Raw genomic sequence first — 13,200 nt, 5'->3', positions numbered from 1 at the left:
ATAGCGAACCCAAAGATGCAGATAATAGTGGGCATCCTGGAGAAATTCTCGGAGGGAGATGATTGGGAAACTTTTGTGGAGCGACTCGACCAATATTTCGTGGCCAACGAGCTAGATGGGGAAGAGAGCGCTGCCAAAGAAGGGCGATCCTCCTCACCATCTGTGGGGCACCAACGTATGGCCTCATGAAGAATTTGCTCTCTCCAGTGAAACCCACGGAGAAATCATACGATGATTTGTGCACACTGGTCCGAGAACATTTGAACCCAAAGGAAAGATTTCTGATGGCGAGGTACTGGTTCTACACCTGCAAAAGGTCTGAAGGCCAGGAAGTGGCGAGTTATGTTGCCGAGCTAAGACGCCTTGCAGGACATTGTAAATTTGAAGAACTGATACCTATAATCGGCAGTGCTACCGTAAAGGTCTCCTACAATGGAACGGTGCACAAGCTACCACTCTGGGTAGTACCAGGCGATGGTCCCATTCAGCTCGGCAGGAGCTGGCTGGGAAAGATACGCTGGAATTGGGATGATATCTGAGCACTATCGCCCGCTGACGACACTTCGTGTGCCCAGGTCTTAAAAAAATTTCCTTCGCTGTTCGAACCAGACATCGGGAAATTCCAAAGAGCAAAAGTGCAGATCCACCTAATTCCGGGGGCGCGACCCATCCATCACAAGGCGAGAGCACTACCGTACATGAATAGAGAAAGGGTAGAGATCGAGCTAGACCGGCTGCAAAGAGAGAGCATCATTTCCCCGATCGAGTGGGCCAGTCCTATCGTCCCAGTCCTCAAGGGAGATGGCACCATCAGAATCTGTGGCGATTACAAAGTAACTATCAATTGTTTCTCTCTGTAGGACCAATACCCACTACCAAAAGCCGACAACCTCTTTGCAACGCTGGCAGGAGGAAAGAAGCTGGATCTGACTTCAGCCTACATGAAGCAGGAGCTGGAGAAATCATCGAAGGCCCTCACCTGCATCAACACGCACAAAGGTCTTTTTATTTATAACAGATGCCCGTTTGGAATCTGATCGGCGGCGGCGTTATTCCAGAGAAACATGGAAAGCTTACTGAAGTTGGTCCCGCACATCGTGGTCTTCCAGAACGACATCTTAGTCACAGGTGGGAACACAGTCGAGCATCTGCAGAACCTGGAGGAGGTTCTTAGTTGACTCAACCGCATGGGGCTCAGGTTAAGAAGCTCGAAGTGTGTTTTCCTGGCGCCTGAAGTGGAGTTCCTGGGAAGGAGGATTGCAGCGGACGGCATCAGGCCCACCAACGCGAGGACGGAGGCAATTGAGAACGTACCGAGGCCACAGAACGTGACGGAGTTGCTGTCGTTTCTGGAACTCCTGAACTACTTTGGTAACTTCTTACCGGATCCTAGCACACTGTTAGAACCACTGCATGTCTTACTATGAAAAGGGGACGAATGGTTTGGGGGCAAATGCCTTTGTAAAAGCGAGAAAATTGTTATGCTCAAACAAATTGCTTGTGTTGTATGATCCATGTAAGCGTTTGGTACTAGCACGTGATGCGTCATCATATTGTCAGGTGTGTATTAAAACGAGCTAATGACTTCGGGAAACTGCAACCGGTTGCCTTTACATCCAGGAGTCTGTCTAAGGCCGAGAGAGCCTACAGCATGATTGAGAAAGAAGCGTTCGCGTGTGTTTATGGGGTAAAGAAAATGCATCAATACCTGCTTGGGCTAAAATTCGAATTGGAAACTGACCATAAGCCACTTATATCCCTGTTCTCTGAGAATAAAGGGATAAATACCAACGCATCGGCCCGCATCCAGAGATGGGCGCTCACGTTGTCCGCATACAACTACGCCATCCGCCATAGGCCAGGCACAGAAAACTGCGCCGATGCTCTCAGTAGGCTGCCATTGCCCACCACGGGGGTGGAAATGACGCAGCCCACAGATCTAGCCATGGTAATGGAAGCATTTGAGAGTGAGCAATCACCCGTCACTGCCTGGCAGATCAAAACCTGGACAAGCCAGGACCCCTTATGATCTCTAGTCAAAAACCGTGTGCTTCACGGAAGCTGGTCCAGTGACCCAGTGGAAATGCAGGAAGAGATAAAGCTGTTCCAGCGGCGCAAAGATGAAATGTCTATACAGGCAGACTGCCTTCTGTGGGGCAATCGAGTAGTGGTCCCCTAGAAGGGCAGAGACACCTTCATCAATGACCTTCACAGTACCCACCCAGATGAAAGCGATAGCCAGATCCCACATGTGGTGGCCCGGTATTGATGCGGAGTTAGAGTCCTGCGTTCACAGATGTAATACATGCTCGCAGTTAAGCAATGTACCCAGGGAGGCACTGCTAGGTTTATGGTCTTGGCCCTCCAAACCGTGGTCTAGGGTACATGTCGACTATGCAGGCCCATTCTTGGGCAAAATGTTCCTCGTGGTTGTAGATGCGTACTCCAAGTGGATTGAATGTGAGATAATGTCGACTAGCACGTCCGCTGCCACTATTGAAAGCCTGCGGGCCATGTTTGCCACACACGGCCTACCCGATGTCCTGGTGAGCGACAACGGGCCATGTTTTACCAATGCTGAGTTCAAAGTATTCATGACCTGTAACGCGATCAAACATGTCAGATCTGCCCTGTTTAAACCAGCGTCCAATGATCAGGCAGAGAGAGCAGTGCAAACCATCAAGCAAGGCTTGAAGAGGGTAACTGAAAGCTCACTGCAGACTTGCCTATCCCGAGTCCTGCTTAGCTACCGCACGAGACTACACTCACTCACTGAGATCCCACCTGCTGAACTGCTCATGAAAAGAACACTTAAGACAAGGCTCTCATTAGCTCACCCTGATCTACATGAACAGGTAGGGAGCAGGCGGCTTCAACAAAGTGAATACCATGATAGCGCAAATGTGTCACGCGAGATTGAAATCAATGATCCTGTATTTGTATTAAATTATGGACAAGGTCCCAAGTGGCTTCCAGGCATTGTCGTGGCCAAAGACGGGAGCAGGGTGTTTCGGGTCAAACTTTCAAATGGACTTATTCACCGGAAACACTTGGACCAAATTAAAATCAGATTCACGGACTATCCTGAGTAACCCACCTTGGACCCTACCTTTTTTGATCCCCCAATATACACACCAGTGGCAACCGGCACCACGGTTGACCACGAAGCAGAACCCTTCATCCACAGCAGCCTAACAGGAACCAACACACCAGGCAGCCCAGCAAGGCCAGCTGCACAGCAGCCCAGCAAGGGCCTAACAAATGATTCAACAATACCAGCTTTCACACCGAGATGATCAACCAGGGCAAGAAGGACCCAAGATCGACTCACATTGTAAATAGTTACACTATTGACTTTGAGGGGCGGTTGGGCCGGGGGGGGGGGAGGGGGGGTGGGTGTTGTTATATATGTAAACTTGTATTTACTCTGTACTACCACCAGAGGGCTCATCCCCTGGAGTATCAAGGGATCTCATAATCCCTTGGGAGCACAGATATTTCAGGAGGCTTCACAGGTTGGAGGGGCACAGGAGACCTGCAATAAAAGACTAAGGTCACTTTACTTTGAGCTCACAGTGTTCAGTCTGACTCTTTCTCCATACACAACACTAATTATGTTATTATGTAATATTTTCTGGTACTGATGAAGGCACATTCCTGAAATGATAACTTGTACACTCTGCGCGGATGCTGTGTCTGATTTGCTGAGTGTTCACAGCAGTTTCTGTTTCTGTTCCATCAAAACAGATAAACTCATCATTTATCTCATTGCTATTTGGGGACAGAACAACAGTGATTACACTTTGAAACTAATCCATTAGCTGTGAAGCACTTTGGTAAACGTCTTTCATTTTGCAACCTAAACCTCTTTCAATTATTTTAACTCTTTAATACTGAAGTAACAAATCTTATAAAATTAACCAGAATCCATTATTTTATAAAGCATTTTATTTCAAGAAGCCAGTCATTTTAAACAGATTATAAATTTATAAATTATAAATTGATGCTCTGAATATATATTTAAAAAAACGCAACATTTGTTTTACATAAGAGAAAAATTATACCCTGGTTACATATTGATCGAAAACAAAAGCAAAATACTGAGTTTGCTGGCCGATTCTGATTAAAGGTCACCGACCTGAAACGTTAACTGTGTTTCTCTCTCCACAGATGCTGCCTGACCTGCTGAACATTTCCAGCATTTTCTGTTCATATTGTTCCAGCTGTGCTCTCTATCAACACAGCACTTACAGGAGGCTCCAGTACATTGACAGCCTAGTCCTTCATGTTTTGACAGTAGTTTAACATGTTTCAGTATTGGGGTGGACAATTGGGGCCCAACCTGATACAGATTCCCAGGGACTATCCAACCTTTTCTAAGATGTCTATGTGTTGGGTCTCTTTGTACAGATGGAAACAATGGTGGTCTGTTCTTAAGGGCATCAGTTGTCACTCCCTCTGCAGGGTTTGTTGTGGGGTTTGTGAACATAAGAACATAAGAAATAGGAGCAGGAATAGGCCATTTGGCCCCTTGAGCCTGCTCCGCCATTCAATAAGATGATGGCTGATCATGGACTCAGCTCCACTTCCCTGCCCGCTCCCCATAACCTTTTACTCCCTTATCGCTCAAAAATCTGTCTATCTCCGCCTTAAATATATTCAATGACCCAGCCTCCACAGCTCTCTGGGGCAGAGAATTCCACAGAATTACAACCCTCTGAGAGAAGAAATTTCTCCTCATCTCAGTTTTAAATGGGCGGCCCTTTATTGTGAGACTAGAACGGTAACTTGCTGTCCAGTCCTCTGTGGAAAGGTCCAGGCTGCTTTATACTTTCATATCTCTCGGCAGAGGGCTTAGATCATATACTGTGATAGAATGCACCATTCTTATTTGTAACTTTCCCGCGGACCAGGCCTCCAGAACACCCTAGAAATCCACACGCCAGTACACACAGAATTTGAAGTGCATGATTTGGAAGGTGTGTGTATAGTCCGAAATGTACTGCCTGCAACCCTGCATAAGGAAAGCCATATGCATATTTTCCAGTACTAAAGGCTGCCCATTGCAATATATGGTGCAGAACACAAATAGTGACATACCCTCCGAGTCCAAAGTTGTTTTAAGCCCCGGTTACTCAGGTTCAGTGAAGATAATTGGTTTTGACCCATATGAAGAATGAGAATGAATGTATGAATTTGTAAAAATTATGACTTTCCCTTGGGGTGAGTTCCACCTTCACCTTTAGATGGAGGCAACTAAGGATGTGCAGGCCTAATCTCTCAATACTAAAGATAATATTGACTTTTGTGATTTTTTTTTTCCTGATCAAGATATGAGAGATCCAAATTTGCGGCATTGCAATATCCAAAACTGGGAATCTTATTAGAACTGGGGAAGGGGTAGAGAACACAGCATGGGAGTGGAATCTCAAATATTAATTATCAGCTGTGTAAAATAGGACATCCCAATAACAGACTGCACATTATCTATTTTAAAATCATTTTGTGAATATATTATGCTTTTATTTTTTGTTTGGGTGAGTTTTCATGGGGCGAAGTATGGATTCTGCACCAAGTTAATTAAATTGATTTATGTTCTGTTGAGTCCGAGGTGTTTCATTTATGAATACCATTTTGGATTTGTAATCCAAGTATTTACTCCCCCCCTTCCTTGGAAGGTGTTGCATTTTGTTGCTGTCAGAGTCTATTATTAACAAAACATTACGTATAAAAACAGGTAGCTAAGTGCAAAAGAATAAAATACAGGAAAGAAAACCATGTGATATTTACAGGGTTACCTTTTTCAGAAAATATCGAAGTTTAAGTGGCTGACAAACATTATTGATTCTTTTCTTAAAGATGGAAGATACTGAATAACATTTGCCCTTCTCTCAATTGTGCTACTTCTCTTGAAACAGACAACTCACTGATTTTCTCCTTGAAAGAGTTCCATTGTTGAAAGGTTCGCGTCCAGCTGTCAATCTGGAGTTACCTTAGTCCAGAAGTACTGCCCTGGAAATAACCATTTCTTGTATGCTGAGAATATGTCGATAGTTCCTTCACCAGATATTGTTTATCCTTTCCTGCCTAGTAAAACAAATGGTTCATAATTATTCAAATTTTGCATTAATGTGGCATAATGGACCTTAGCAGCAGACCTCCAAGTGTCTTTAGCAAACTATGGATTTTATAGAGGGAAGTAAAAGCCACGAGCAGGCCATTTGGTGCAACAAAGCTGAGAAAATCTGCATCAATTTGCTTGAAATAAGTGACTTAAAACAATTTAAATTATTTTTCACTCTGTGCTAAATATTTTTAATGCTATGATATGTCAAATGTTGCAATAATCAAGTCACTCATGCAAAAGTTCAACAGCTTTCACATCAGTATAAGAATGGGCTTCCTGGAAAATAAAGATTCATCAATCTCTTGTTGTAATACTACCCATATTTCTTTGTGCAAAACATGGTGGCCTTCCTCAGCTCCCAGCTCTGCACCTATCTCAGGGAGAGAACTAACACAAAGCTGAAGTTATTTTTCCAGCAGTTATTTGATAGCACATATCTAAAGCTTGCAAACAGAATATCAACCAGCTAGACTCTAAATAAAATATCTACAAAGTATGTTGGGTAAATTCAGTCATTGGACTTGAATCTAAATTTTAAGTACAAGTTACTCAAGTTATAATGGAGATCATTAGTTCTTACGCACACTCCATTTTAGTTGATACTTTTATCCTGCTCTGAGGGCACTCTGCCTCTTTTATCATCAGGATGGTTCTACTTATCCCCTCCAGGAACTTGGAGTGGGCAGCCGATACTGTAAAGCATAAAGGGTTAGATTTTCAGCTTGTTGTTGCTTCTGTTTTCACCTCTGAGGAGCAGCAATGGTGGCGGTAAACTCTTCCAGGCGGGCAGCCAATTTCCAGCGCACCGCCGGGATTTTCGGTGCCGGTTTCGGCAGGGCGTGGAGCACTATCGCCTGGAAGAGGCGAGCCGGTGTGCAACGCCCCTGGTTACGACACTGGCTTGATTTTTTGGCTCCCGCCTAATCCTTGACGCTCTGCTTTTTTTTCTCTTCAGGCCTCTTTTAGAGCGCGTCGAGGCCGGCTGTTTAGCTCGGGATTTTTGCTTGCTCAGCCGGCCGAGCGCCCTAAGAGAGGTGTGCAACGCCTCCCTTAGCGCTCTGTCCCACACTCAGGGCCCAGCTGACGAATTTTGCTGACTGAGACGCAAACTGTTCCCGGGCGCAAACTTTATCGCCCCGCCGCCATTACCGCCTGAAATGAGCAAAGCCGAAAATCCAACCCGTTAGTTCTGGTTCGGGAGGACTTTAAAAAAAATTTGTACTATTTCAAATTATCCTTCTCTTGCTCTTTACAACCCCACCAATCATAGACTGGTAAATAATTAGACAAGCAAACAACTTCTATTTTTATTAGTACTGTTCATATTTCACTAGGCAGTAACATGTAGTGTACATACTTTAAAACATACCATCAGACTGCAGCCAGTCTAAAGATTAAAAAGCATTTTCACTCATTTAACATAAAATCCTCTTTAAATGTACTTTTCTTTCAGAAATTGAAATCAATTTTGAAACAACTCCACTATTATCAATCCCATAATGGCGTTTTTAGTTTATGGCCACTTTCAATAACATTTTTCTAAATGTGAACCTACCACTTACTGGGCCCAAATTTGACCCACCCGTTTTTTCGGTGCACTCACGCGAGATGTGCCAACTTCCTACGATCCAAACAGCACCAAAAAGATGTCCCCGGATTCTGGCCCCTCTGCCGACTCTCCAGAGGCTTGGCGCGGCGTGGCGAGTCCATTGCCGGGGCGGAGTTACGGCCCTGCGCCTAGAACAGCTATACAGGACTGACAAACTTCACAAAGTTCATTTACTATACGACAGAAGCATTCATGGAAGCTTAAACTACAAAAATAAAAGAAGTAAAGAGACAAAACATATTTACATAATTTTTTTCAAAATATCCAAATATCCAGTAGAGCGTTCGCGCATGCGCAGTAGCTCCTCCCAGGATTGTGATGATGCGTGCCTGCAGCGTGGGACCCAACGTGTCCTGCCCCTATCCCGGGCCGAGTGGCCTGCCGCACAGGCCGGCCGTTGCCTGCCCGCACTGAGGGCTACAAGAAACAGGTTGGTGCGGGAAGACTTTTGATCGGGGGAGCGGGGGAAGAGTTTTGATCGGGAGCTGTGGGGGGAAGGAGGAGAGTTTTGATCCGGAGGGGAGAAGAGAGGAGAGTTTTGATGGTGGGGGAGCAGAGAGGAGAGTTTTGATGGGCGGGGGGGGGGGGGGGGGAGTGATAACTGTGTAACCAGTAATTTTAATGAGCTTACTCAAGACTTTCCTTAACCCTGTTGATGAAAATACTTTCCTACGAGCAGGAGGTACTTCTATTTTTTATTTGGATATTTTGAAAAAATTATGTAAGTATGTTTTGTCTCTTTACTTCTTTTATTTTTGTAGTTTAAGCTTCCATGAATGCTTCTGTTATATAGTAAATTAACTTTGTGAAGTTTGTCAGTCCTGTATAGCTGTTTGATCCTATTCACATTCTTTAGTCAAGTCATTAGTACCTACCTGCGCTGATTTCTTAACTCTCCGCAAGGGTTTTCTGTGCGGCCAGAAGTGGCCACATACGCTGGCCTAAGTTGGTTTGGAGCAACTATTAGCTGTCCAAAGTGGTTTAAATGGCCAAAACTGGTGTAGGTGGCCGGTAACGCCCCCTTTTAAAAAAAAACTAAACTAAAAAAAATCCTAACTAACTCACTTACACTGGCGCAAATTGAATGTGTAGAATGGGGATTTTTAAGATACTGCAGAAAAATCAAGTTGCTCCAAAAAAAATGGAGCAACTCCTGGGCAAATTTGGGCACACTGTGTTGAAGTTTATAAGAGTCTGATATGTTGCAATAGGAGGGTGAGTAAACCTGAAAAATCCAAGTAATGCTGCCTAGGTTTAATACAGTACCGTCAATGTACCAAAAGGTTTCAGAACTTACCAGGACTAAATGCCGTTTCAGTTGAGTAATAGTCCTTCTGTTAGCTCGAACCAAAGAAACAAACGTTATCAGCACCATACTGTTGCCAAGAGAAAAATGGAGAAAAAATATTACAATATTTATGCAAAATATACAAGTATCTTGCACGTGTAATGTCTATCAAAATTGGAAGTTCTCAAAAGTAACTTTTGTATGTATGAGAAAACATTTGTAAGTTTTGAAGTCTTCAACATTTTAATATATTAGTTAAGCATTATCCATGAAGAAAACAGCATTTGAGCGCACACAGTCCATCTATTTCTCTTTCTCTTTATGCTGATTTTGTACATGGGAAGTGTATGTAACACTGATATTCTCATCAATTCAAGTTTATACTTTTTATAAAAAATTAACTATAATTGAAGCTTAAATTATAGATTTTAAAAAATAAGATCAAGAGCATGCTGTCACTCAAACAATGGTAGCCGTCACAAAACACTATAAAGCAGTAACTTATTTTAATTGCCACCACCTTCTTTCTTTCAAAAGGTTACACCATCAATTCATTGCAATAACAGAACAATTGTAAAAGATGCAGTGACAGTGCTGTCACTCCAAGGGCTTTCCCTTTCCCCCTCCCCCTTTCAATGCTTCTTAACAATGTGTTCTTTTCCAACATTCGCCAGTTCTGACGAAAGATCGTCGACCTGAAACGTCGACCTGAAACCTGAATCTGTTTTTCTCTCCACAGATGCTGCCTGACCTGCTGAGATTTCCAGCATTTTTTCAATCTAGCAATTACTACCTTCCTATAGTTAATCACCTTGCAAATTTTCTATTCCTGGCTTATTCATGACCAAAACTACCAAAAGACACATCCTAATTGAACGAAACTAATTCAGTGCTTCCTTGTTGCCTGCCAACAATTCAAAACTGATATTGTTAAAACTGAGCAGGCAAGCATGCTACTGCATACAGCACCGTTTTTATGATGTCTCGAGCTGGTTTATAACTTTTTCCATGTACTGGTTACACTAAAAGAGCATTTCCTTCATCAAATTGAGCTTGGAAAGAGTGCAGCACAGATTCAGCAGAATGTTACGAGGGCACCATATCTTAGATTATGAAGCTAGGTATGTATTCCCTGGAATGTAGACGATTATGGGGTGATTTGATTGAGGTTTTTAGGATTTTGAAAGGAATTGATAGGGTAGATAGAGAGAAACTTTTTCTAATGTTGCTGGGGGGTGGCGGGGTGTCTAAGCCAAAGGGACACAACCTTAAAATCAGAGCCAAGTCATTCAGGAGAGAGGTTAGGAAACACTTATTTACGCAAAGAGTAGTAGAATTCAGGAACTCTCTCCTACATGAAGCAGTAGATGCTACCTCAATTAATAATTTTAAATCTGAGATGAACAGATGTTTGCTGGCCAAGGGTATTAAGGGATATGGAGGCAAGGTAGGTGATAGAGTTAGGATACAGATTAGACCTGATCTCATTGAATGGGCTGAATGGCCTACTCTTGTTCCTGTGTTCCTGTCAGCCTGGTTGGATTCAAACTCAGGTCCCAGAAGAAAAATGAAGTGCATTATTTCACCGCACCAATAAGGCATTATATGGGAATGTGAAGACGTAGGCTCCATCATGCATCATGTTACGAAATATGTCTATATTACATCTTAGCATCGGAAGGCACTACCAGGGTAGTGGGATTTTTAAATTGGAGCAAGGGCTGCTGTTTCTGATTGGATTTCCTTTGTCTGCAGGTACAGCAAGTACACAAGGTTGAATGAGGCAAATGTAAGCTTGTTCTCTATGGTTGCTCTTTAAGGAGTGTCTAGCCAGATGAAAATTCAAACGGGTTTGTTCTGTCGCAGTATCTTACCATAAACCAATGATCAGTAACAAGATAAAGACTTCTGATACAATGTAGTTCAGCAAGTTCTGTGCTTCTGATGGAAGTGTTGACACTACTTCTGGAATAATTCCCCAGGCTGATTTATAGTGTCGAAATGGACCACATGACATGGACGGTTGGACCCTGAGAGAGAATCAAGAGTTACATTTAGTCTTTTCAGTGGTATGAACCAGCTCCTAGATTTGAACAAATGCCATCAGTACCAACAGAGCATGTGAGAACAAGAGCAACAAATGATATAGGTGTGTGGACATCAGGTGAAGACAGCTGTTCAGCTCATTTAACCCTTGAACATGCTCATGATTAAAACCCTCCTGACACTCAAACATTTAGGCTTTCACATGAAACATGGTCACATGGATGATGCAAACGAGCACTGCTAGTGACCATGTAAATATACACCGGAAGAATTATTACCTCAAGAGAGAGAAGGGAGAAAATGGAGGGGGTGGGGATGCAGGGAGCACATTGAGGCATGTTCAAGTTTTCCCACTGCAAGCATTTGGATCGAGCCCATATTGTTGAATCAATGTGTATTTTAATTGGACTATGGTCAAGGCACATAGTTGCAGTTAAATAACACAGAAAGTTCCCCCTCCAGGCAAGTGTAACTCACTAGAAGGCATTTATACAAGACTATAATAATGAATATTTCTAAATAATTACTAGGATGAGCTGCAAATAAATTGTGATGGGATTGGTGTTTCATGAAGTGAAAGATTATGGCGCGGATTTAGAAATAACAGTGAGGCTATCTGCGCTAGTTAGGACATGAGCAGCACAATTTTGGATGACCTCACGTTTATGTCAGGTAGAATGTGGGAGGCCAGCCAGGGGTGCGTTGGAATGGTCAAGTCTAGCAGTAACAAAGGCATGGATGAGGGTTTCAGCAGCAGTGACCAGGGAGGTGATCACACAATTTGACCTTATGTTGGAGAAAACATTCTTCTCACTCCATTGACGGGCCTGAAAATAGCTTTGCATGACTGCACCAAGGCAAGTGGTTTATCCTCCTACCGAGAGGTATTCTAGAATTAAACCCTTTCACAAATGCAGAGCTCTAGACTCTCCCTCCTCCCCTGGTTCCCTCCTCCGAAACAATAAAGAGGAGTGGGAACAGTTCGCTCTTTTGCAGAGATTGATACTTACATAGCTACACTGAAAATGACAGGAACAAGTGCTACAATCAGTCCAAACAGCAGTATCAGCTGAAAGAAAGTCTTAGAGCTGGATGCTCGAAACAGTCTTTTCCCAGGACGGCAGTAGTTATACAAAGTGTGCTGAAGATAAAATTAAGAAAAAGAGAACCCATTATACTCAGGCACTTTACAGGCTGACTTTGTTCCAAACCACAGAGCGAATAAGCAAAAATAAATGAACGTACATCCGAGTTAATGAAAAATACAACTGTGTATTGAATGTCTTTCACTTTAAGGAACAGCTGTTCACTGTTACTTAGCTCTCAACAGATTATTTGGTCATTATCACATTGCTGTTTGTGGAACCCTTGTTGTGAGCCAATTGGCTACCGCATTTACTACAACAGTGATTGCACTTCAAAAAAAGTACTTCATTTGGCCGTAAAGCACTTTGGGACGTCCTGAGGTCATGAAAGACGCTATAGAAATGCAAGTCTTTATTTTCTTTCTCTATCAGGTCAAAATATTATAGCATGTGTTGGATGATGCAATGCACTATAGTGTCCTTTCACCTCTGGTGCTTGGATTTGAATGATTTCCATGAGCAGCAGGGATGCTGAAATATAGGCTGGGCAATGGGACATGGGCCCAGAAATTCCGGCCTCCCTGGGTCCGTACGGAGTGTGTACAGACCTGGGAAGACTTCGCAAAAGCCAGTTTTCAGCGCACAATGCACATGCGCTGAAAACCGGCTTTTCTGATCTGTCAAGCTGGAGCTTGACAGATCCAACGCATCGCCACATCCAGGAAATTCGCATGGGCAAGATTGCGGTATTTACCCATATCCCAGCAGATGTCCTGAAAATTCTTGCGCCTGATAAAAGCAGGTGCATAGCCTACTTTTACAGGTGTAAGAGTTTTAAAATACACAAAAACATTACAAAATAAAATTTAAAAACAAATGTTATTGTTTATTTTAAACCCTAATTAAAAAAACTTTTCTAAAAATCGGAATTTTTTTTAAATATATACATGAATAACTTTAATTTAAATTAATAAAAATATGTGGTGTATTTTTCTATTTTTTATTAGAGTTTTGTGTGTTTGGGGGGTTTCTCATTCATAATAAT

At 42.9% G+C, this 13,200-nt stretch overlaps 1 protein-coding gene across 2 annotated transcripts in view; it reads right to left on the bottom strand.

Annotated features, from left to right (window-relative positions):
* Nucleotides 1–3,941: 3,941 nt before the first annotated feature.
* The window catches only part of LOC139226754 (transmembrane channel-like protein 7), a 40,464-nt gene continuing 31,205 nt past the window's right edge, over nucleotides 3,942–13,200 (bottom strand). For both annotated transcript variants that reach the window (XM_070857747.1, XM_070857748.1), the window contains exons 13-16: nucleotides 12,081–12,211; nucleotides 10,899–11,054; nucleotides 9,034–9,112; nucleotides 3,942–6,087 (exon numbers count right to left, since the gene is read on the bottom strand). In XM_070857747.1, the coding sequence (XP_070713848.1) occupies nucleotides 5,989–6,087; nucleotides 9,034–9,112; nucleotides 10,899–11,054; nucleotides 12,081–12,211 (465 nt within the window). In that variant the 3' untranslated portion in view covers nucleotides 3,942–5,988. The remainder of the gene's footprint in view (nucleotides 6,088–9,033; nucleotides 9,113–10,898; nucleotides 11,055–12,080; nucleotides 12,212–13,200) is intronic.

Source organism: Pristiophorus japonicus, chromosome 16, assembly GCF_044704955.1.
Source record: "Pristiophorus japonicus isolate sPriJap1 chromosome 16, sPriJap1.hap1, whole genome shotgun sequence".
In the NCBI taxonomy this organism is placed as follows: Eukaryota; Metazoa; Chordata; class Chondrichthyes; family Pristiophoridae; genus Pristiophorus; species Pristiophorus japonicus.
Note: the sequence above shows the minus strand (reverse complement) of the source record. Positions and strands in the feature narration are given on the sequence as shown.